This window comes from Oreochromis aureus, linkage group 23 (assembly GCF_013358895.1).
Source record: "Oreochromis aureus strain Israel breed Guangdong linkage group 23, ZZ_aureus, whole genome shotgun sequence".
NCBI lineage: Eukaryota > Metazoa > Chordata > Actinopteri > Cichliformes > Cichlidae > Oreochromis > Oreochromis aureus.
Window position 1 is genome coordinate 36971708 of NC_052963.1, and position 26691 is coordinate 36998398.

Sequence of the window (26691 nt, forward strand, 5' to 3'; positions counted from 1 at the left end):
GTTATGAATTTGCTGCTGTTCACATTTCCTATTTATAATCTTTCATTGTGGAAAAATGCCTCAATTAGCCACAAATATCCAGACTGAAATAGGCCTGGATATTTTCTGCCTGTGTGTGCGCACTGGCAGAAAATTTGAATAAAAACACACGTGATTAAAAGGCAGCTTGGGTCAGTGACATCAGCACGCAATGCACCAGATGTCACCAGCGCCTGTGTGGGCGGAGCTTGTGATTGAAACAGAATGCTAATGAGGAGAAATAAGGGCTTTTCCCACACGCTTTGTCTCTGTACGGATCAGCAGCAGTGACAGCAAACTTCACAGGGACAGAAGTGTGCCACCTTACAAACGAGGGTCCCGGTGAAACAGCAGATTAGGGGCGAGCGGCGTCCCAGATTAAACAGATCTGTCTGAGGTCAGGTGCAAAAACCCTGTGTGGTTTTTACTCGCATACAGAAACAATGTTACATGCTATAGATTCTGCATCTTACTTTTCTTGTTTTTCATCAATTAAATGTCAGGGATTGATATTTATGAAACGCTTTTATTAATGAAAATGTTCAGAATATACTTTTGTATGTGCAGAAGTATTTTCATTTTAGCCTCATGTTTTATTCCACTTTAGTGACAATGGGGATGCACTGACTCCAAGTACCGTATTTTTCGGACTATACTTAAAATCCTTAAATTTTCTCAAAAATTTAATGTGGTACACGACACTCAAAAATCTGTCAAAAAATGTTTTAGTACGACTTTGGTAAGCTACAAAGCTGCACCGCTTGATAGATTCTCGGACCATTACAGCTACCGTAGTCAGGAGCCTCGCTGGTCCAAAACTCTGCTTCAGGTCCCAAAGTCAAACGAACACTGCAGCATCACTCAGAGTTAAAAACTGTCTAAATTCTTTCATCTTGAATAAAATGATCAGCGTTGCTGCTTTATCAAGTATAACAATTAAGTTTAACATCCAGGCATCCATGAAAACAGAATTTATTAAACTTAACGGAGTTAGAAGTTAGCAGGAACTTAGCTCGCTGGTTTCCACCTAAACATGATATAGCATGTTCTGACTGAGAGGTTTCTGAAAAAATTAAAACGTACAGCTCTGCTATCACTTCCAACATAAATGAAGACAGAAAACTAAACAGCAGTGACTTTTGTAGGGTTACTGAAGTTGGGCTAGCTGGCATATGTGCTATGTGATCGCTAGCGACACAGCTATGTTAGCATAACATAAACAGCGAAGCTGGAGGATGAACACTAACTTTTTTCCACTCGATAAAAGTTAACGTGAGGGTTCCCGATGGTTAGGGACAAATGCAATCGCATGGCAGGATGCTGTAAACGGACCAAACTTCAGTCAGAAGAACAACTGAGATAATCCATCCACAATACGAGGTTAGTCATTAATATACTGCAACGACATGGGAATAGAGCAGCTGCGAGAGAATACAGCATTAATGAATCAATGGTACGGAAGTGGAGGAAGCAAGAGAAATGAGTTGAATAAAGTTTGACTTATCTGACTGTTTTGTTTCGCTTAATGCGCCTTATAATCCGGTGTGCCTTATGTATGAAAACAGACCCGTTCATCGACCGTGCACCTTATAACCCGATAAAATACGGTACAGAACAAAATGTTAAATGGCATATAAACACACTAATGATAGAAATTACATATTGCCATTTGGACAGGTGTACTGCTTGACTTCAACATTTAATGTAAAGAAATATCCAAATGCAACTGCACAATGTGCTGTCAACCAAATAAATGAGTAAATAAACAGGCAGCTACAGTATAATCCTGTTTGTTGACTATGAAACCAGTGTTTTGCCTTGATTACAGCCTTCTGCCTTTTTTTTATTACATAGCAAACATTTCTATTTCACTTTGCACTGAAACAGCACACTGGTACTTTTAGGCAATCTGTGACAGTCTTTGGATGGATGAAGGCTAGTCTTCTCTGCACCAGAAGAGCTGGCACTGACAGTGAAAATACATTTGAGACTTTATTGTTGTTTGCACTATGAACTAATTTAATTCTTTTAAGTTGCAGGATTCAAATATTTTTTTATTTCAGGTGGGTTTATTTCCTGACAAATCCTAAAAAGTGCATTTGTAATACTTTTCATTATTTTCTATCATATATTTGTTATTGCAATAATAGATTCGAATACTGAGGTCAGTGTATGTAAAAGTCAGACTGCTCTAAAGGCATAAAGGTATCTTTTTCTAATTTTGGATCAGTATTATGTCATACAGGTAGAGAGAGGAATGCAGTATTTACGATCCACCTGGAAATTACCTCACTGGAAAAAAAAGAAATTTGAATACTACAAGCTGCTGCAAGCTGTGCAGTATTAAAACTGGTTAAGACTGATTTGCGCAAGCTTGTTGACATCACCTCTGCATAAACAGCAAGAAGCAAAAGCGAAAGAAAGACTGGCGAACAAAGCTGATACACATGCAACTGGAGAACAAATCAGAAACTTGCACAAGTCCAAAATGCCTCAGATCCTGAGCCAAAACATGAGCCACTGGAAGGATGGAAGCGATGCACGGAGCACGAGGCATCTGTAAGTGTGAGGTTAAGTGCAGAGCTGCAGATGTTGTTGTCAAGCTGCTGCCTGAAGCGAACGTGGAGGATGCCGCTGCTTCCATCTGTGGTCATGTTAAATATTTAATGTTACAACAGCTACATGACCAACAGTTTCTGTAAGTGCCAAGAAAAAAGAAACAGCAATTTGCATAAGAGAGACGAGGCAGGCTGACACTTTTTAGAACGCATCGTTGGCTTTTAGAGAGAACAAGTGTGAGGTCACAGAGAGTCTCATCTCGTCTGGAACTAAACTTTATCTGATGTGTTTGTATGTTTCCATGCTGACTCCCAGTGATTTAGGAACAATGAGTAATCAAGGTCTAGCCGGGCCCCTCTGGAGGCACTCCACAGTTTGTTTGTGGAAGGAAATGAGGTCTCAATGGATTGTGGTTTAGCCTCGTCACTCCTTCGGGTGTGAAAACAATGTAATTATGGCGCAATATCTGACCAGAAACATGAGCGAAATGACAGAATCACACTTCCAGTTTCCTTCTCCCAGTCACTTCTCAGCTATTTGTGACCTTGTGGAAAGTAAAACTCCAGATGGACAGGTCACATCTGCTCAGAGGAATGTATCCTCCGTCACCTCTGTACTCTTTCACCCTCAGGGCTTTGGAAATGTCAGGACTGTAAGGTTACTCTCTCTTTTCCTTCTCCCCGCTGCTCTGATTTCCTAGACGTTCGCTGATGCCCATGAAGAATGAAAGCCATGTGGCGTGACACTGGAGGACTACAACACAAACGACTTTGCAGAAATGAGAAAAAAAGAGAACCTTGAAAAGATAGCAGGGTTCAAACTACAGTATCATAAAAGGCAGATTAAGAAAAAAATCATAATGCAAATTCACTACACTGACTCACTCATTATCCAGTAGCTCTACAAGCTAAAAAAACAAACAAACTGGCTTCTAAATGATGATTCACACCACGCCCACACTGGACCGTCCTCATATTTTCAAAGCTATATGAAAAATTCCAGTGAGCAAAGACGGACCTCGTTTTTGACATCTTATCATAAAATTTCTATCCAGTCTGAACAGTCAATGAAAGACTTCTTTGTTCCAGTGATCAGCAACCACTCCCACGGACATCCGTCCATGTCAACAAAAGCAACATGATTACAACACCAGGCACCAACAATCCTTACTGTCACCACTAACCAATTGAATCCAGTAAAACACCACAGTTAATGCAACACTAGTGACTGTAAATCATGCTCGTTTTCTCCCACTTACAGCAGACGTCAGCCAGTGTGAGGCAATAAATGGAAAAGAAAGTTCAGTATGACTGCATGAATCATGCTGCAGCTGCCAAACACACCAATTTGTATTCGACTTTTTTTTAAAGGGTGTGTTTCTTCACATTGTAATACAGCAAATAAGGCCATAAAAACCCTGCTGTTAAGCCATGACTATTTTTGAGAAAATTTTATCTTCAGCTCCTCCATAAATGCGGATATGACTAACTACAACTGACTTGGGACAATCAATAGACCCACACAGTCCAAGCATCCAAGTTTAACAGCAACATGTTAGTTTATATGTGCTATGGCAACCGTTACACCAAGCCAGGGCGCCTCTGCTCAGTTCTGACCCGCACTGGTTTGAAAAAACTAGAGGAGGAAGAAGAAATGCTGCACACAATACTGCAAGTGCTTTTATTCTATACCTTAGCACCTTGTGTAACATTCACACACACTCTTGGATGGATGTTTCAGAGGTAACTCTGGGTTCAGTATGTTGCCCAAGGATGCTTCAGCATGCAGACAGGAGGAGTAGGGGATCAAACCACCAATCTGACTGCTACAGGGGCTCTCTACCTCCTGAAACAGCCACTCATAACTTTAACAACTAAAATTGCTCTTAGGGCATCTAGTATTCTTGAAGGTGGTGGAGGGGACAGGAACACTAGGGGTTAAACACTCTCCATCAGCTGTTTTAAAACTGAAGAAGAGATAAAATGTTGCCCAGTTGCTTTATTTTCAAGCCCTGAAGACAAATAAGGATTAGTTTGAACTTTGAATCAGGCAAAGCTACACTAACAATATTCAGGAATAAAGATATGCACCTGGAAATGAGCGTAACAGGTCTGTTTTATTGAGTCGTATATATGAAAAAAAAGATTTATGCTAGCTTCTTATCAAGTGCAGAAATGCCCTACATCAGAATTCTTTCAAATGGCCAGGAGGGGGCAGATTCTCTAGTTGCATAAAGACGTCAGATTGTATCAAAGTCTATGAAAAAATAACCTTAATTCTACATCTATTTGTGATCTCAGTAAACATTTTCCAAATGATTTTATGGCCACAATTGCTAGTTTCAAATCTGATTTAATGCAACATGGTGATATTTTGGAAAATATAGGTTCTAATAAGAGTAATATAGAGGGTTAAAGAAGGCTATAATTTTGGATGTGCCTGTGTATTTAAGTGTATGAGGTCAGTTTGTCCGTCAGCTCCACGCGTTGCTTGCTACACTGAGGTTCAGAAAACACAAAAGGCGTCGTCCAAATCACTCAACTCTAGGCTTTAAAACAGGCTTCACAAACGAGTAGGTGATGGCATAACGGGTATGTCCATCTTTTATATACAGTCTTGTGATAATTCTTACAAAGCACTTAATAAGAATCTACTTTAGTGGTTCAATTATAGTCCTTCAGAGTGTAAAAATAACCTTTATTGTGAAATAAAAACAACAATGCGAAAACACAGATTGCACGTCTAACACTCCTGTTTGCCCACACTCAAAGTGACAGATGGCTTTGTTGATGCCACTTCTTATCCCTCTGCATATTTCCACTCGTACCTCAGTCTCAATTTCCCCTTCAATCACTACAAACGCCGCTCCTTCCTTTTGAAAGCTGCTGAAAGAAGATGACACCTGGTCCAAGTCAAATTGCATTAAAATACCACAAATGTGTATGTTTTCACAACGGGTAGCCACAGTGTGATACATACCCCTGACCCTGGGTCAGTGCCATCGCCGCCGAGCAACAAAGGCCCGGGTTGAACATATACATTTCACAGATGGAGAACAAGGAAGCAGCTGCCCCAGTGCCTTTCAAAGAAGAAGCACGGCATAGTTCTTACTTATTGGCATGACTGGCCGCACATGACATCACTGGAGAGGCATGCATCCCTGCGTGTTGCTATTAGAAATGCATTGTTGTTTGCAGACAGGACTTGAACATAATGGAGGCACTGAGATGGAGTGAGCAGTGATTGAAGGATGAATGATAGACTGAACCCCAAATTACGTTAAAGTACTCTTTCATTGTCATAACTGTAATGCATGAATCTGACTTGGCTTTGCATGCGGTGCAAATTGCAGGGTTTTTCCCCCAGAGTATTACGAGCCCGGTGGCCCAACAGGCTTAAGCTGACCCCCTGCTGGTGGAACTAAGATTTTTGGCTTTAGACAAAAGCTAGAGCTGGTTAACTGTCCATGTTTATAATTAGCTTACTGCTCCCATTTACTGTTTTAAGTTATTCGGTGCTCTGTGGCTAGTCTGTACTGTTGATTTTCTGTTAATTTTTCACGCTTATTTGGTAATCTTTGGTCTTACTTCCCCTCTTGTTAGCCAGAAGAAAACACAAACTGTGCGTCTCTAAGTCCGTGTCTGTAACAGAGTTTTGTTCTGTCCTTAGCACGGCTTCAGATGACATCAGGAATGTTGTGGAATCTGTTTTATGTCAGTGAAAATAGAAAAAAAACTAGTTTCTGGGTGAAGATTTGCAGAAACTCTGTTTCTGTGTGAACAAGGAAAACAGATTTTGAAACGTTAAAGGTGTGAACTTTTATCCCCATTACTTGATGTCAGATAGCGGAGCGTGTTATTTTCTGCAGGCAACTGATTGGCCAGCCTTTCTATATAGTTACAGTTACATCACTACCTGTTGCTTTAGCATGTTCTTGTCATATTCATGTCCTTTTTGCATTTCCATGCGAACAGATGTATTACTGAAAAAGAAGAAGAAGTGTGGCTGTAGCCTGGGATGCTTCTGAGATGTGCTGCAGCGTATCTGATGGAACGGCAAGCATCCGTGTCAGAGCTGGAACGTGATGCATCCACACCCAGTGTGTTCCCAGGGTTAGTTTTCCCACTTCTTTACAACAATCTGCCCCACCCTCATTATTATCACCTGTGCTTACTCTGCTACATCTGTTCCCAATCACACCAGTATATAGACCCCCCTGCTTCCCTTCGTTTATGTTCCAGATTGCCTTGTTCTTTTCAGATATCACCAGTGTTCCCAGTCTTCCTTGTGTTTTTGTTCCTTCTCTGGTCTATGACTTGTTGGACTCTGACTGAATAGATCCTAATCTAAGATTTGGATTTTAGATTATCTCTGTTGTTGGTGTTTGAGTCCTCCTCCTTCCAATCTTTAAACCTTTAGCCAGAAGTGGAAAATAAACATCTGATTGTTTCTCTTCGTCTCCCTCCTCTCTCCTTCAGTGTGCAGAGCTGCACATTTACAGCTCGACTGTTTTCTATGTGCCACTGCACAATTACTGTTATAGTGGGTTAATAGCGGTACATGAACTGAGTGCAACATTCACTTGTCTGCACCTAAAAGACATCTAAGCTCCAAAATCTTAAAAAGATATATATTTATATACCATATTTATTAATAAACCTTCACTGGTTGGTGTTATTATGAAGACCTTGCTCTAGAAACACATATGTAAGAAATACATGTGTAATGGAGGATGAGTCAAGCCTGGAGAATATCAGAATACATACAGTTACATGTATAATAACAGCTTAAGATGTATGTAGTGCAGTAATCTCTAATATTTGGATTGAAAAGTGACCAGACACATTTTCTGGGACTGTTTTACTCCCTCGGATGAAGTCATAAATCACAAGGTGTTTCACGGGTGAGGAGGGCTTAAACGGAGAAGTAAATCACTCGACTATACCTTAGCCTTGGATCTTTCCCAACATCTCGGATTTCTTAAGTATTCTCATGACAAAGGTCATGAAAACAAAAGCTATGGGAAGAGGAACAAGTCAAGTGATTCTTGCGCAATAACTAAGAATTCACCACAATGCCAAAACACACACGCTCGAGAACAGCGTCTCTACTGCTTGATCACATTACTGGGAGAGAGTCGTCAAATTTTTTTGAAGACCTGCACATCAGCTATTCATGTTAAATGAGGCAGCCAAGAGAATCTGGCTCAGCCTGTGACGTTAAACTCTCACTAGCAGAACAACACTTCCTTAATAAGATCAGGATCAGTGCTCAAGAGGTGAGTTTGAATCTTAACGACTGGCCAGAATCACTGATGTAGCAAAAAAAAAGAAAAAGAAAAAAAAAAGCATGGACATTAAAGGAGTAAATTAGTGTCAAAACGTCTCTACTCGTGGGAAACTGGCTGTCATAGCCATTAAGTAAGACTGAAACCATCTTTCCTAGGCTTTACCGCTGCATCTTCTGCATGTTCTTCTGTTTGCCGGAGAGCTACATTTCACTCTGGCAGCCCTACAGGTTGAGCAAACAAGATCGTTCTTTGGCAGAGCACCAACATCAACAACAATCAAGAAACATGGATCACCAAATAGGGTGTGGGAATGTGCTCCGGACAAGAGCAAAGCTTGATCTCAAGGCAGAAAGTACAAAGATTTTTGTTTGACCGCACAGCTTTTCATTTATGTCTAAAATAAAATACTCCATTTTTCATGTACCAGGCTGCTAGAGTTAACTAAACAATGAAACCCAAATGAAAAAATATTATGTAGATCCAAAGCTGTCCATACATTTCCCCAACTGTGTATCAACTTTAAGGTTATAAGGAGGCTGAGAAGGAGCGCACGCCCTGGACTGGCTGCCAGTTTATCACAGGGCTAACATGGAGAGACTGACAACCGCCAGCCCATTTAGAGCCACTAATTAAATGAACAAGCTGTCTTTGGACTTTTGGAGAAAATCCAGATATGCACATGGAGAACATGCACTCAGAGAAGAGAGAAAAAAATGACGTAAAATGTAAAAAAAATTCATAATTTTAGAAATATTTTTAGATTTTGGAAATTTGATTAAAGTTGTCAGTCAAACCAGCTGGAGGTATGTAGAAAATCTGCATGTGAGTCAAGCGTTTGTATTTTAATTTCTGCATATTACGAGTATCTATATTTAATATGATGTCTGTTAAGAATCCAGAAAACTTTGGCTGCCATAGTAACGGGAGAATGAAATGATTGTTTAATAATTCTGGTGTTTTTAAGGCTTGACTTATCTATTTTAATTCTTGTAACTTGTGGACACTAGCACAAACGCAAGACAATGCTGCATGGCTACATGTGAGATGACTTAAATATATCCCTGTGAACCTTCAGTGAAAGGGTAAATGACATTGTGTCTTTTAATTCCTTGATTCAAAGATCAGGGCAGTGAGCCCCTCCCTGTGTCCTGCAGCCCTGAGACTGTGCGTTTAAACCAAGAGATCAGACACCCGTAATCTCCATTGTCCCGTCCTGGGTAGACGACAGGGTCCTAGCATGGCCCACTTTAACAAGCGGGGCCATCTGCAGTGTCACAGATGGCTCTGGTAGAGTCTTACAGGTTCCCACATTTAGACAGAGGGTTAACCTGATATGAGCTGGTTCACTGAAAAGAAAAATCAACACATGTTGAGGGAGAGCGAGGGGAAACCACCCCCCCCCAAAACAGAGAAATTGTTGCTTTAGGTAAGTCGTCATAATCTGCACGAGTATGCAGTTGAGTATTTATTATGTTTATAAGCCCAGAATAACACGGCAACTATTTTTCACACCATATCTGCGTCTTTTTCTCAGGTCTCTGTATTCAACCTGGATCGCCTGAAACATATGCTTTTGATTACGATATGTTATTCTGTCAGAATCAAGTCGTCTTTGATCCACCTCATCCACTCCCCTTTTTCACTGCACCTCCGAAAAACAATATCCACAGTAGAGCTCCCCCCACCTCTTGGCCCACCCTGTTCAAACTAACAATTATGTTCTATGCTAAACAAAGACCCAGCAGCTTTATGACAGGAGTGAATAGACATCATCAAGGAGATAAATGAGGCCTTTCTGTCACAGACTGGTGCCACCGTGGCATTTAGTTTAAGGGTGAGCAAACAGCGGGGGCAGTAAAAAAAAAGACAAGGGCACACTTTGAGGACACATGTAGTGAAAGAATTCAAATCAATGGTTATCAATGGGTGCTGCCTGAGACATTTCTTCTCTTAGACAAAGTGCTGCCAAGGTAACAACCCAGACGTTAAGTGAATGGAGAGACGTCCCACTGACAGCCTTATTCAAACGGATCCCGTGACCGAGATCGCAGTCACTGATTGGCTGCTGGGCGATGAAGATGCCAGGCGTCATCTCAGCACGGGGGCCGTGACCTTGACCTCACGATAAGGTGAAGACTGGGACCGGGAGACTCCGAGCTCTGATGGGCAAGTGCGCCCCATTTTTGTGTTTCTCAATAGAGAGGTAATGAGTCACACAAAGGTTCCCAGCAGCCAGCCAGCTGGCATGCAGCTCGCCGGCACAAAGAGATCTGCAAGGGTAGACTTTTGCCCCAACGTCGGCCTGTTTCAGCGCGGCAGCCGTTCAAGAACTGCTTTCCATTTCATTTGCACAAGCGCTTTTATGTCTGTATCCCACTCAAACACACACATATACAAGCATAGCGATATGTCTATCTTTTCTAGCTGGATCATCTGACACATATCCACTTTACCCCCATGTACTTGAAGGTGGGGACTCTGGAGAGTGGGTGTTTTCAGACTCGGAACATAGACTGTATGACTCTATAGCCACCATACAGTTACTATTTTTTGTGGCTTTCTGTTTTCAAGCCTCAATTTCGTCATTATGGCCACCACCATGATCATTTTTAGGAGTCAGAAGTGACCGTATATGTAGTTTGAAGGGCTAATTTTTCAGATAAAACTGCAAAGCTTGTTTAGAAAGGCAGAGATACAGGTTCAGCCGAGGATGAGGAGATCTTCTCCTAACTGGAATGCCCAAAGTTGCCCCTGACACACTGGTGAGTGCATAGGTAGAAAGCATTCATCAAAGCTGAAGCACAGACTTCTTGAACAGGCCGTTAGTACAATTAACTTCTCAGCAGCACATATTATTTGCCAAATAATTCCACTGAAAATGCTCAAAAGTGACAAATACCACAAACAAGGCTGAGATGTCCAGTTCAGAGACTCAAATTAAACCCTGTGTGATCATATTTCAGGACTTCGGCTCTAAATACGGGTGTGGCTTCATGCGGAATGTGCCTAGGAAACATTTGGTTGGGAAAAGTTAAGCCGCATTTGGACACATCTGACCACACGTGCTGCAGAGTTTAAATGCAAATGAATTCTGAGCTGCTTTGAAGGACTATCTAGTCAAATTTGTTGTGCGCAGATAGAAGGACAAACCTCTCACACAGATAGGTGTGGGTCATTTGTGTATTCCAATCATCAAAACAAAAAGTACCGAATAGGCTCGCTAATCTGCTCTGTGTTCATCTTTATTATGCAGCACTTTCCCCACAGATACACGATTTCTGCCGACCTCATTTGCCCATTTGACTACTTGATTAAATTTTCTGTGAGGTAACAATAAAACCACCAGTGACACTTAAAAGTCAGCCCTCAGACATGCTGTTTCAAACCTCAGCATCACCTCTGGTTGGGAGGCAGGATTTGCTACTCGTAGTTTTTCTTTTACTATTAAAAGAATTAAGAATTAATCTTGTAAGAAAGAAAAAAAAGAGGATGTTTGGCGAACAAAAATGTGAAGGAGTTGGAATGCACTTCACAAACTATCTCAGTTTTTCCCAGAAAGTGAAAGGAAAACATTACACACACTAAAACACAAACAAACCCTGATGTCTGGTTAGAGTTTAGCAGTATTCCTAAAGGAGGACAGAGCCAATATGAAAGTCAGTGCTTCTAATGAAAGACACCGTCCGCCGCATTTTAAGCTCCAGGCTGACAGCCAACAGATGGGTGGCTTGAGCACAGCAGTGCCTTTAGGTATTTTTCTCCGGTGCATCACATCCTACTATATCAGATACACCCCGAGGGAGGGAATACTCTCTTGAGATAAAACGATGTGAACAATCCACAGCAGACCGACCCTCTATTAGTCCTGTGATGCAACAGTGGTCAACACAGCCCTCGCATTTCCCATAAAAGACTCCCCATAAAAAGCTATTTCCAGGAACCTTTTCTCCAGGGTCTGAGAGTGAAAACAAGTCAAAACCACAACTGTAGTGACCGAAACTGTAAATCTTGTTTTTAGACAATCAGAATACTTTCATAAGGTAGCAGCTGATACATATAAAACAAAGCCACGGGGTCATGTTTCATATGAAAACAAACCTGAACTCCTGTCCTGCTGTGATGACCCTTGAAATCACTGTTTCACACACCTTGGGGCATCAAAGCAGGATCGCTATCCTGCCTTCCATCTTTTTGGCTGCATTCACTTTCTCTGCTGATTTACTGCTTTTCACTGTTGACCACAGTACTCATACTTTACCAAATTAACTGAGGAGAACACGTTTTCCAGTCAGTTTTCTTTGCTTCCCAAGCCCATATTCCATGTATCAGGACAGCCCCTGCAGTACGATCAACTTGCCTCCAACAACAGCGGGGCAATTCATACTCAGCACAACGGCAGCTTTAAACAGTCAAAAGTTGAGATCAAACAACTATTGCACCGTTACATTTCTTGACAGTACTCTTGTTTTGCCTTGTGCTATAAATCCAGCGCTCCCCTTTTTTGTCCCCTCTCCCTATCCCGACTCACCGCAGCAGGTTTATTTCAACTTGAGCCAAGATGAAAGCCAAGAATGAAAGGCTTAGCCCAACAAGAAAGCTAAAACCAAATTAAACTCAAAGTCCCATCCATCCATCCATCCATCCATCCATCCATCCATCCATCCATCCATCCCCCTAATTCAGGGTCACAGAAGGGCTGGAGCCCATCCATCCATCCATCCATCCATCCATCCATCCATCCCCCTAATTCAGGGTCACAGAAGGGCTGGAGCCCATCCATCCATCCATCCATCCATCCATCCATCCATCCATCCATCCATCCGTCTCCCTAATTCAGGGTCACAGAAGGGCTGGAGCCCATCCATCCATCCATCCATCCATCCATCCATCTCCCTAATTCAGAGTCACAGAAGGGCTGGAGCCCATCCATCCATCCATCCATCCATCCATCCATCCATCCATCCATCCATCCATCCATCTCCCTAATTCAGGGTCACAGAAGGGCTGGAGCCCATCCATCCATCCATCCATCCATCCATCCATCCATCCATCTGTCCTTCCGGCCATCCATCCATCCATGCAGTATCTATTTGCCATTGATGCCTACTATGCTCTCTTGCTGCTGCTCTGTCTGCCTTCTACATATGCAGATATGTGCGTGGAAGGTCAGGAAGCTCCCAGATTCATGCTGCCAAATATTACGGCAGTTATAAATAATAATTTTCTTTTGTCTGGGTTGTTTGAGGTGTACCCATATACAGGATGCAGAGCCATGTGAAGTAATCAAACACAGAGTAAAACCAGACAAACTGACAAGGACAAAGGGAAACACTGACTATACACATGCAGAAGGATGAAAATGAGATACAAGTGAAACAGAAAGTAAACAAAAAAAATAATTAACTAACACAAAACGTTGACAGAAGGGGTGTGACTGAATTCAAACTCAAGTAACAAAGCTCCTCTGCTGTGGATGGTGTGAGCGGTATGAAGATAGAAAGTAAAAAAAGCCCCAACAGCCCTACAGCAGTTTTGATGGAGGTTATAAATCTGGGTTTGCGTCAAATATAATTTCACTTTATTCCACCAATCTCCACTTCCCAGAGTGCTGAACACTTAGGTGTTATCCCTCCACTTAGCTGCTGATGAACTGTGCCATTTCTTGTGTGTACAGTAAACAAAGCAGTAGTTTATTATGGTAGACTTACAGAACACAGCTCCACACAAGCTCTGGACAGACATAATGCCGGGGTGTGTGAGAATCTAAACAGGTGGAGTCTGTGGATTTACCTATTGTGCAGAAACAACAGTACGACATTTCTTTCAACACATGTTTCCAGAGCTCAGATATCAGTGGAAGTTCCCTCTGAACTCCCCAGTGAGCTCTTCAGGCTGGTAACTGGGAATTTCCTTCAGGATGAGAATCCATTTCTTGGAAACATGTCAGGAATAAGCTAGAATACCCCATTTTCTCTTAATTACATAGATAACGGTAAGAACTGACAGTGGAAGTTTGAGGTGTTATGAGATCAGTAACAATGGTCACAATAAACCTCAAAGGATTTCCTTGGAAATCTAAAGAACTCTGTTTCTCTTTCAGTCTGAGTCACAGGATGCCTGATTAGTCCAGTTTGACTCCAGTGAAGGTCTGCAGTCAACACTGAGTCTGGAGCCCCTCATTTACAAAAACTCACCGTGGAGTGATTTATACACAAGTGCTGAAAAGCTGCATTAAATATTAAACCAAGCAGATTTACTGCGAGTCCAAAGCGTGTATTTTCAGGGTTGATTGGTGGTCAGTAAATGTTTAATTCAGAGAACTGAAAAGCAGAACATAATGGAGAACAGGTCATCCATTTTTATGGCACTGCACTTTTTTGCTGCTATAGCAGGATGGGCTCTCCCCAGTGGGGCTGCTGGGAGCGGGACTGGCTGAATCCCAAAAAAAGAAACTAGGATACTGAAAAGAGGGACAGTGATAGAGAGAGACTCTGAGAGCTCAGAGAAAGCTTGCAGTCAGAAGGGAAGAACAAAGTATAAAAAAAGCCGGAGGCAGTGGACAGGCTCTGAAATTACTGGCGAGAATAAAAGATTAATCGGGATGGCGAGGAAATGTCCCAGACGAGGAGGGTAAGAAGAAGAAGGGAGGAACAAAAGCTGAAGGAGGGCGAATTTATGTGCTTCACGGCACAATGAGCCGGGTGGTGAAGAGTCATCCTGACCTGTCCAGTGTTATCTGAGGCATTAAACCTCGACTCGTCCGAACAAACGGAAACTCGCAGTTTTTCGTGTTTTTCCTAAAACAGAAATAATCCCCAGAAGACTGCAGGAATAAATAAAGGAATGAGTTTAGACAGTGACATGGTGTTGAAGTGTCAAGAGGCAGACCCACAAAAAACTCTGTATCCAGGTCAGTTTGTTCAAAAACACTCCAGCAGCCTCTTGTATCACCAAAAGTGCAAATCAGTGTGACGGGAGAAAACCCAGAGGAGGGAACAAGCACAGCAGGGGGCAGATAAGACTGCGGAGAAAGAGTCGAACTCTGAAATGACAGAAGTCAAATGAGAAGAGCCGAGGGAGGTTTATGAGATCGCTCGGAGAAGCTTTTTTCATCAGCAGTACCTCCTCGCTTTGTCGTTTCCAGCTTCACATTTCCATTCTTGCGCTCCACTATGTAGCTTTGCATGATTCATTTAAAACGGGCCTTTGACAAGATGATAACCACAACCTGCAATGAATCTGCACCTTATTTGAAACTATTTTGTGTATTTTCTTGTCATTTTTGACCATTTGATTGATAAAAGTGGCGTCGTCTGCCTGAAAAATCAGACAAAAACACAATAGTTCAACATTAAAGTTATGCCGAGATCACTCAGGGAGAAAGCGACACACTGTCTCCTCCCACACGATGAACAAACCCAGTGTGAGCTTTTGCTGATTTGTTTACTTAAAAAATGTCGCTGAATTTTGTGACAAAGTTTTCGACATGAACCGAAGCACCATTACCACTGCTGTGAGAGGGACGGCAGGCTGTCGAGCACAGATGGTAAACAATGCCACATTTTTAGAGCGCATTAGACCTTGGTGAACTGAAACATTGATAAAATCATGTAAATGATCACTGAGAGACAAAGTTATAGGCAACAGAACATCTGCTTTTTCAGAGAGAGTTTCTATAATATGATGATGATGATATGGGACGATTTAGTCACCGAGTTTCAAAAAGAAATCAAATACTTTACCTGACTGCTTTTAATCTTTAAATACATTTGTATTTTCTCTGGGTTTTACCAGCACTGTTACCAGTCAAATGTCATTAAGCGACAAAAACAGACTAAGCATGTACAACTTCCTGCAGGGAGTCAGACCGGTAAGGCCTGTGTGGTGTGTGAGATTAGACGCTACTGCACAAACAAGGGAAACATGCAAAGCCAAAGAAAGACGGCCACAGCTGTCAAAAACTCTCACGGACAAATCTAGCACTGCAACCACGGGAGCGCGTTGGTGGCGGGGTGATCTTTGAAGAACGGTCAAGCAGTTCCAGATGAAAACTGAAAGGTGTTTTTTGCTTGAAATGCCACCGCCTACTCACTAAGTGGCAAAGTCTTTAAAATCGACCTATAATCAACCTCCATCCATCCATTCGCTTCCGCTTATCCTTTTTCAGGGTCGCGGGGGGGTGGGGGTTCGAGCCTATCCCAGCTGTCTTAGAGCAAGAGGCGGGGTACACTCTGGACAGGTCGCCAGTCTGTCGCAGGGCTAACGCTAAAATCAACCTAAAATCTGAATCTCAGTGTGAGACGTGTCTGCGTGTGTTTGCTTGTTTCTCTGGCCACAAACTCCAACTACACGATCAGGATTGGAGCAACCAAACTTGGCAGACGCGTACATCTTCGCCCCCTGATGGGTCTTATCTTTGTTAGATGTTATGATTGCCTAGTTATAGTTGCCTAGTAACCACCTATCCAAGAGCCAAAATTACCTGTTTTTTGCCTTTATGCACCTGCAACACCTTATAAAAGCATTGTATCGTTTTATTATCACAGCCAACAGCAGAAATCGGCCAAAGAATACTGTAATTGGAAACATGTTGAATACATGGAGAAATCCAAAGCTTGACAGACCTACTGCACCTAAACAGCCATTCTAATATGGGAAAGACACCTAAAACCCTCAATGTCACAGCTTCTGCTTCTGAGGACAAAGGAAGCAGATAAAAATAGACCTAAAGTGACGGGTTTAACGTTTACACACACCCACATATCCAACAGGTGCCTTCTGTTTTAGCATCACTCTGGTGATGGTGCGGTGATTGATGAAAAGGCTCTTTCATCTTTAAAAGACTCAACCTGGCTGATCCGTGCGCTTGTATACAGAGGCGGGGTGAGGGAAGTTCACATTCCAGTCAAAGCCCAGTCTAAACACCTGCATGGCAAAGACCGCTGCACAATCACACGTGTTTCCTGCCTGTTAAAAAGCCACTCGGTCAGTTTCAACTTACATTGCTCCAGATTTTTCCAGCTTTTAGCAACATTGCTCAAGTTTCTTTAAAGTCATGACGCACAGTTGCGGTCAAGGATCACTTATAGACTAAAATTCACTGCAATCTATAATTTTGTGTTGGTAAAAAGTCTTTGAAATATAATTGCAAGCATTCACTTAATTTAAATCTCTTCATATTTTTTACAGGTATGACTCACCATCCGTGTTTAAGATCCTTTATCTTTTACTTCCTACTAATCTCTAACAGCCGACAGCGGACCGGCTATTCATGTGGACTTCAGAAGAATTCCACTTGACTTTTTATCTTTTTTTTGCCTGCAAAGATCCAACAATGCCTCTTATGAATAATACCATTGCATAATATTTAAATCTGTCTTGGTGGCGGTGGTGATCTGAGAGGAAGGGAAAAGCAGGGTGGGATATAAAGTCCTTTAAAGACAGTCTGAGTTAGGGAATCAGCATGGGTGCCCTGAAAGGCTTCTAGTGAGACAAAAGCCAGCCGACAATGGTTTTACAGCCCTGCGAGCTGTCAATATTTCTCCAGGTTTCCACGGAAAAGAATGTGGTGCGACGTCGTAAATGCATGCTGCAGTAAAGTTAGTCTAACCTGCACAGACGTGTATATTTGATCTTTGGAGGAAACGTTGTAGTTTCAGCTGCAGTACAGGATAACAGATGCGTGTGGATAGACGTTTGGGCAGATGCTGTGGAAGAAATCTTCCAGCTTTGTCTGCTGGCGACGCTCCTGGATGCACTAACTGGAGCGCTATAAGGTGCTGAGAGATAACAGCCGTGTTTTAGAGACTCCACAGCATGGAGGAGCGACATGTTGCAAGTCACAGGTTAATTTATAACAAAAGATAAAGCAGTTAGAGAAAATGTCACAATGTGGGTAAGCCCAGAATCATGATTAACATCTGATTACTTGCCGTGCCCTACGGAGGTCATGTTAGCCATAAAACGACAGGCACTGTACTGAAGCCTAATGGCTGATTTAAATCTGAGTCAACTTACAGGACCTGGAGGAAGTAAAAGACAAAAAAGCAGCCATGAGTAACAACCAGGATGAATGACTCTGTTTACTTTATTGATCTGACAGTTTAATTAGACCTGGCCCAGGACTGGGTTTTGTCGGCCTGGCGACCTGTGGCTATTCAGCCTCATGTCAAACGGTAAATCCACTTTAATTGGCCGGTCAAGTCTTTAGAGGGCGAGTGATAAGCAAGATGGAGGCGGATGTGTTTGCTCTTTTGTGTTTTGATGGGCTGTGATTGGAGGGGGTTGGGAGGTCAGCGGGCTTTTGAGGTCAGGGGGTGGGTGGGTGGCTCCCCCTGCCACCAGTGAATTGGAGAATTTTACTCATTAACTGTCTGTGTAGTAGAGACGCTCACATACACCTCGGGGCAGAGAGACGTGTTATCATGATGCTTGATTTCTGCTCTAAGGAAAACAATCACCTTTCACCAACAACAAACTAACGGTTCACTTTCTCTGGAGGAACCTGAGCCTATTCACCTGAAAATATACAAAAGACCAGCAGAGGGATTTCAGCAGACAGCCTGAGGAGCACTTGCACTCATGGAGGGTCCCACCGCAGGAATGCGATGTGTAATAACTCACACGTTTCACTCAATCAAAGCAATGAAAAGCCTTAACCTTAATTTTAGTGAAACGCCTCCTTTCATAAACAAACAGAGCCTCCAGCTTCTCCCCCTTTCTCCCCTAATGACACCAGCTAACCAGGCCAATTTAGGGAGCATGTGTGGGGTGCAAGGTCTCAGAAGTGCAAGCGAGCGCTGTGGTTTCCTGGTCACTGGCTTTTTGGGAATGGTTGACTTGACAGAACGGTTCAGCAGAAACCACTTCAATCGCAGGCCAGGCAACCCACCCGGGGCTGAGGTGCTGAGATGCACACATGGTTAATGAGGCCTCGTGAACGGGAAGCCTTCAGTGCAGTTTGGTACAAACACTCAACTTTAAATATAGAACACTTAGCTGATCAAGTTTGTTCCAGCTTGATCAGCTAAGAACTTTTTTTTTTTAATAATCTGCTCCATAACAAATGCAAAGTCATGGAGATGAATATAAACCGCAAAGGAAGTAGAAAGAAATGACATCAGCTACATGACAGTTGAATGAAAACAACAAGCCTCAGCATCAAGGCTGTCTCGGCCTTCTCTGTGTCTGTCTGGGAAGAGGAGGAAAGGGGGGGATGGTGCAGGAATGAGTGAGCAAAGTCTTTGAAAATCTGCTCTATAATTAGCTGGGGTACTATATCAGTGGAAGGTTGTCTGGACCTGCAGAAATATGCATTCTGATAATGAAAGGGAAAAGAGAAGCAGAGAGTCGAAAAGCAGTGATGTATTTCCTCTCTATGTCTTTCCCCCTCTCTATTCCACCACTACATAAACTAATCTCAGTTACTTGACAACTAAAAACCGAATCACATTAGAGGATGCTACCGATAAAATCTGATTTCCCTCACTGACAAAACATTTCCTTCCTATGTTATCTGAAGCTCTGTGATGAATTCCACCATTGACAAATATTGACTTTGGATGGACTCGTCAGCACTGCCTCACTTAGTAAATCAAAGTCGCAGTAATGGCTCAACTGGATCAATTAAATGCATAAGAGAACGGCTGTCGGCAGGATAATGTGGGTTATCGGTCTGAGCTGCTTCAGTGGAGTTTAAAGCACCGAGGGGACACGCTACTGCCATCCACAGAAATTCTACTACAGGCTCGCAGAGCTGCACGAAAGTCACATAAATGAAGCTGAAGACTGGAGTGAAGTCCACAGACAGGACGGTTCGGAACTTTCGTCATGGGCAGTTTAGGCAGGAGAAAAGCTCCTCTGAAAGTGAGGAAGTGCTCTTGTCTTAAATGTTACATAAAATGCAGCGTTTGTGTGTCAGAGAAAGTACTGCGTGACCTGATTTGTTTCATTTCAAACACGTTTGATGACTTCTTTGACAGTTACAGATGTAGTAAATGTGAATTCTGCACACTTTGTCTTATCTTAAAGATAAGGTGTTGGTTCTGGTTGACCGTGGAATTACAAGCCATTTTACTGCATTATTCTATGGCCAGGAGAATGGCACAATTTTAAATGTACCCAGCAGATATCAAGCTGGTTATTTTTCGTGAATTCCAATATACCCTGACAGTTCAGGGTTTCTGTCAGGGTTTTTAAATCGTTGGTTGACTCCTGCCAGTCCAAAGTGTCAAGCTCCATGTTTTTTTGTTAATACCAAAGCTAAAACCATTAACTGTTACCTAATGTAAAATGGTAAATGGCCTGTATTTGTATAGTGCTTTACTTAGTCCCTAAGGACCCCAAAGCGCTTTACACTACATTCAGTCATCCACCCATTCACACACTGGTGATGGCAAGCTACATTGTAGCCACAGCTGCCCTGGGGCGCACTGACAGAGGCGAGGCTGCTGGACACTGGCGCCACCGGGCCCTCTGACCACCACTAGTAGGCAATGGGTAAAGTGTCTTGCCCAAGGACACAACAACTGAGACTGTCGGAGCCGGGGCTCGAACCGGCAACCTTCCGATTACAAGACGAACTGCCAACTCTTGAGCCACGATCGCCCAAATGTATCATTTTAGGCTACAGTTTCTAGTTTTTACCTAAATAAAAAGATCTTTAAAAGCATCACAGCAGTTAAAAACATAAAATCAAGAACAGGCAAACGTTACAACCTAATACTGTATTTCTTGTTCAACTGATGTCCAGTAAAGTGAATGAGGTCAACTGATATTCGGTACTTTCGGTGCTGTATGTTGACAAAACTATTGGTCATACCTCATAATCTTTGAATTCAGGTGTTTTCAGTCCCATTTCTACACCCAACAGATGCCTTTACAAACATCTGTAAAAGAATGGGTCATTCTAAAGAGCTCACTGAATTCAACAGTGCGGTGGTTAGGCCTGATTTAGACTTGTGCAGAGAATCTTTGAATAGAATATGACGTAACCATACGTAAGTGGGAAACCGGCATTTATGCTCATGCTGGTGCAGTACATGTTAATTACCGTATGGTCATGCCCCAGTGTTTTATATGAAGTGCCATCCAACTTGACAAAAATAAAATGCTAGGACTTTTCCCCCTCCTGGGTCTCCATTCTTTGTTGTCGACAGTTTTTCTCAGAGGTAAACATACTTGTCCCTCTAGTTTTTCCACTTCTTTGTACATTCCTTCACGTCCATTCCAATAGTTTAACCGATTTCCCTTTAGGAATTTGTTGACATTTGTGAATCCCTGTATTGATGCCATGATTGTTATTTCTTATATCGAGACAATGACTCATAAATTCAAACACTCCCAAAAATGCACAGCAGGAATCAATGCTGCTGATCAGGCCAGTCAAAATAATTGCAACGCAATATGTAGTTACATCAGGTTAAGTCATTACTGGTGAAACATAAGTCAGGTATAAGAGTATTCCACTAAAGCAACAAGTCAGTTTGTGAAATTTCTTCCCTTCTAGATCTTCCAAGATCAACTCTTAAATGGTATTACTAAGTGAACTCTCCTCCGACATGAACATCTGCACAAAAACTGTGCAGTGGGAGCTTCACTGCATGGTTTTCCATGACTGCGTGCAGAGGTGCACATATGCATCTCCACTGTTTGGTCTGTGCCATAACAGTGCCAAATGCACAATTAGGAATTAGAGCTATAACGGGTAGATTGCTCTACACAAATCCAAAGCATCATTAAATTGTACTCAACAACCACCCCCACGACTGTCACAGCAGCCAGGTTTAACAACTTGGCAGAAATCACGCAGTCCCTCTTTTGCTCTTAACAAAAACTGTTTGCTTGCAAGCAGCTGAAGCTACAAATTAAAACCAGACAGCTTCCAGTAGCAAAAATCTGTCCCTTCCCGACAGACGCTCTATATTCATATGCCGATATCTCTTTATAGAGCTTATGAGCCGATGTGAAATAATGCCAGCTCACTGGTATTACTTCTGTTGTTCGAAGCCTTTTGTCAGCATTTTACTGAAGGTTTATGTTGTAATACTACAACCAGTAACAAGTCTTATCACTTTCAACTGCAGTCACGAGATTATCAGGTAAGACTCTGCACACAGTTTGCACACGAAGGTCTTGCAGTGGATTTAGGGAGTTCAGATCTCGTGTTGGAGTTCTGCTCAGTTTGTCTCTGTGCTGCTCTGTTCCTCCTTTATTCTGGATTTATTCTTCTGCAGTCTCTGGCGTGGTCTGTACAAGGAATGTGGTGAACTGCCAGCCATGTGCTCTTGGACCAGAAAAGCCAGAGGGCCACTTGCCGCCACAAGTATTACAGCGCTCCATTCGTACTGAGCCAGTGTAACCTAAAACCCAGCAGAGTCCTCTAACATGGGACTGCACGGAGGAGCTCTGATGGCAGTTCAGCTCACTGATGGGGTGTCACAGGAGAGCTGTTCAAACACAGGACTTAGGGATATGTGCCAGGCGCCTTGTATTGTTTGTGTGTGTGCAAGAAAGAATACCAAAAAGAAATGACAGATTTTTACTTTGACATTTTTAACTTTAAAAACAAGCGCCAGTTTTAAAAGGCAGTGCAAAATAAATAAGTGAGAGCGAGAGCATCAATTTCAGTGTTTAAAGACAGATTTGCTAAAGTGTAAAGTACAGTACACCACCTATACAGCTGGTGTAGCTGATAAAGAATCAAAGTAATCAAAGTAAAAGTGAGAGAGATGCACAGCATTCCCAGCAAAAAAAAGGACTCGTTTGACCCAAATGTGTCAGCATCTCACCCTGGATTTAAAAACATGCCTGCATGCAAATATTACCACAGCGAGCTGCAATATTAAAGCAGCAGGCTGCTAACGTGGCACAGCAGAGCGATACCTTACCAACAGGTTAGCATCTGATCCTGCATGATTCACTACTGGCGAATGAATCTGCATTGCGTCCTCCACCTCCAGCAGTTGTCCTGTGGTCAAGTCACAGCCACAACATGAAAGCCACCACCCCCCCTCGCGGTGCCTACTGAGATATCTGTGCTCCATTTACACCAATTGTCATTCAGATAGGGCAGGGTACTGCTGTTTATGGCTACCCGTGACACACATTAATATGAAAAGCATAATTAAGAGCAATTAGGCTTTTCTAGGGAAGGGGGTTAGCTAGAAACACAGCATGCAAAATCTGTTGTGGCGTTTCATCCAGTAATATTACTTGCATGTATTACTTGTATGTAAAAACAGTAAATGTTTAAAATAGGGATAGAAGCAGCTTGAATTAAGAGAGGATTGCCATCAATTGAAAAGGGTAGCTACCATCACCGTTGCCTTTGACTTACAGCTTCAAGATAACCCATGAACGAGAGACTCATACTCATCATGTTCGGCTTATTGTGACTGAATCCTACAAAACAAGCCAACAACACAAACCTACACACATCTGTTGATTAAAAGAAATCTCTGAAGACATCTTAAAGTTTATATAGAGTTTAAGAGGGGTCAGCAGATATCCATCCTGCACATAAATACCTTAAGGCAAAGTAACCCATTCACAGACCACAGGAAGCAGGTTCTGCATGGGGAACATGCGAGGACTTGCTGAATCTAAACTAAAAGAGGGGGGGTAATTGCACTGGGGTATGTCCAGGCTGCAGAAACTGTTCTGGGGATGGATAATTGTGGGATATGGAGAGAAGAGAGAGGGGTATGCAGGTTCCCTAAGTGCTTACTTGAGAGGAGTGTCATTTTAAACACACACACACACACACACACACACACACACACACACACACACACACACACACACACACACACACACACATCACCCCCGAGTCACTCAGGGAAGGGAGATTAAAGGAGCCAGGGGATGGCCACATGCTGTGTTATCAGGCTAATGAATGCTTTCTGGTGGCCAAGCAAAGTTTTACATATGAAGAAGGGCAAGTGTGAATAACATGTTTAATCTTTACATGCCAAGAAGTCAGCTCAGGGCAAGAAGTTTCTGTTTTTACAAATAACAGCAGCCCACACCGACACTCACTGGAGCTTTTACTTGCCAAAAGGTTACCGTAGTGAGAAGGACGGAGGAAAAAAGACCTGCTTGCTTCTTTACTTCATTTACAGTTAAAGTGAATTATGTTGGAGCTTGATCACACATGGGTGAAAGTGAAAGGGCAGAACCAGGGGCATCATAATCCTCAAACTTCCTCATATCGGTATTATGGCAAATAACTTTGAAAGGAATGAGTGACAGAGGCCTTTTCCTTACATATCCCAGCTCCATATCCTCCATGTAACATACACCATGACTGCCATGATTTTGATGGTCTTGAAAGGAGAGATGACCAAAAATGATCAAACTGAATTTTTCCTGCTCAAAACGAGCCTTTGGGGGATGACTGCACAGGTAAGCAGGACTGGTCTATTGCAGTTAAAGCACACCTGTTGCCTTAGTTACCAGGACTCTTTTAGCCCTTTAAGAAAGAAACATTATGGTAAGATGAGTTAAATGACAAAATACAGATTAAAAACTTTTTTTTTCTTTTGGTAGAAGGCCAAAATTCTCTACTTGAATGAAAACGCATTCATGCATAAGTTTGAGCTCATTAATAGTGGTATCATTTTTAAAAAATTCAAATCTCCCCTTTCATTGATGCACACATGTTCTCTTTAATCATAACATATTTAAGTGATTTTTTTTTTTATATTAGAGGTCACTAAATAGCCCAATAAGATTCTGATCTGTCAGGTTTTAATGTAGTTGTTAAATCTGTGGCTCTTTTATGTCAGCAAAGAAAATGCTGATGGAGAGAGCCATTGCTTGGGTTGAGTTATAGCAAATTAATAGCCGGATTTAAGTGGCTGATAGTTTGAGGCTGGGGCAGCCAAACTGTCACACACCCATCGGCGTGGGAAGACAGCACAGGTCTCTCTAGAAAATATATAAAAAATAAAGTTATTAAATGACCTTTGAGCCACTTTGTTACAAGCTTGGGCTGGTTTTGAGCTACTGTAGCAGCAATAAAACAACTTTTATTTAAATCTGCGTCATTTTTTGGAATAAACGTCACTGATGGAAAATAAAAACGGTGCCTCCTCGTGCAGCTGTCTCCCAGAGCCGCGCGCTCGCAGGCAGCTCGGGTATGAGCAGATACTCAGAGCGGGTCGGTACTCACGCACTGCCTCCTGTTTGGGGTCCAGCTCGGAGCAGGTCTGCTGAAGTTGGCCGATCCTGCCCTGTAGCCCCCGGACCCGCTGGTTGGTGGTTGTGAGATCGTTTTCCAGCTCCTGGAATACGGAGTAGGCATGTTTGGCCAGGTCCGACAGCTGCCGCAAGGTCCGAGATAGAGCCACATTACTGATGGAGACCAGATCCTCGAAAACCAGACCCTCCTCGTTTGGGACTTGATACCTGCACAGTAACTGGGGTTCCACTATTCTTTTGGCAAATGGCATATTGTTGTGGAGCGGGAAATAAATCCAAGAAAAGTCACCCAGGAGTGAGAAGAAAGTTGCTGTGCCCCCTCGGCCCCCGATCCAGTTTGACTGAACTCAGCTGCTGCTGCCGCTAATGCCCCCCATCCTTTCATTTGTTAGAGAGGACTGTTGTGCTCCTCGCCGCTGCGCCGGGTCATCTGCTGCCCTAATGCTGGTGTGTTTTTCACTGCTACGAAGTAAAAGAGGTGGTTTTTAAAAAGAAGCCTGTGGGAAGTCCCGGAGTGGAGTTCCGGGGATGAGTGGATCCGGACTCCCCCTGCTTCAACCCTGTAAACACTCCACAGCAAACGCTTCAGATGCATTGGAGGCAAAGCAGAACGAACACTACAGAATATTAAAAGAGCAATTAATTAAAAGGCCATATTTTTAAATTATTCTTCTAAAGTTGTTCTTTTTTAGAAAAAGTATGGATGTTGGTTTTCTTTGCGTTTTGGGGATGCACAGTGAACAAGAACACTTAACTCCCTGCAGTCTGGTGGATTTCCTGCATCAGTTTATGCTATAGCATGAACTGCATGTCTTTGTTTACGTAAAGAAAAACACAGAAATCAGTGACTGGGTAACATTAACTGGACTGTAATGCAGTGAGGCTCTGGGGCATGATGCATTGCTTTCAGGGAATGTTATTTGTGTAGCCCAGTATCATCTGTAATGGTTCAAAGGTCCTCACAGGCATACAAAATATATTAAAAGCAGGGAAAAGACAAGCAAACAGGCAAACATATATGAAAAATACAAAGTATCACTGAGGAAAATGTGCATCTGCTTTGCATCTAAATCTGATAAAACCTGTGGTTAGTAGAATGGTATTACAAAAGGGCCACTACTTGCTCAAATTAGATCCATACAGGTTATTTGCAGTTAAAAGTCCTTAACATATGGCCCATAAGCTGTTAATAAGACAAATGAAAATGCAGTCAAATAAAACAAAAGAGGAAGGAAAGAGAGAAAACTAAGTTAGGAAGGTTAACTAAGTGTCTTTAAATGTGTTTGGAAAAAAATTGCACAAACAGTTGCTTGCTTTAAAGGAAAATCTATGCTAAACTGGGAGACAAAGAAGGGATTTCATTATTGGGGTAATATATTAAAATGTCAAAGGTCTCACACATGTGCACCTCAGCAGTTACTGAGATTAATTGAAAACAAAAATGTTAGTTATCACTTCCTTTAGTTTAGTTAATACATTTCTAAATTTCTTTCAAGAATTCTTTTGAGACAAAGTCCTGATGTCTGACCTCCTCCTTGTTTTTCTTTCTGGCTTTAGGAACCTGCCTCCACCTGCAAAGCATCAGAGGAGAGAAGGACACACTTGAAGGAGAGAAGGCGACA

At 42.4% G+C, this 26691-nt stretch overlaps 1 protein-coding gene across 3 annotated transcripts in view; it reads right to left on the minus strand.

Annotated features, from left to right (window-relative positions):
• nhsa (Nance-Horan syndrome a (congenital cataracts and dental anomalies)) overlaps positions 1 to 25716 on the minus strand; it is a 70070-nt gene extending 44354 nt beyond the window's left edge. For 2 of the 3 annotated variants that reach the window (XM_039606899.1, XM_031753948.2), the window contains exon 1: positions 25041 to 25716. In XM_039606899.1, the coding sequence (XP_039462833.1) occupies positions 25041 to 25320 (280 nt within the window). In that variant the 5' untranslated portion in view covers positions 25321 to 25716. Of the gene's footprint in view, positions 1 to 22755; positions 22902 to 25040 lie in introns of those variants that run through there. The other variant, XM_039606901.1, reaches the window with a different exon arrangement.
• Positions 25717 to 26691: the final 975 nt, after the last annotated feature.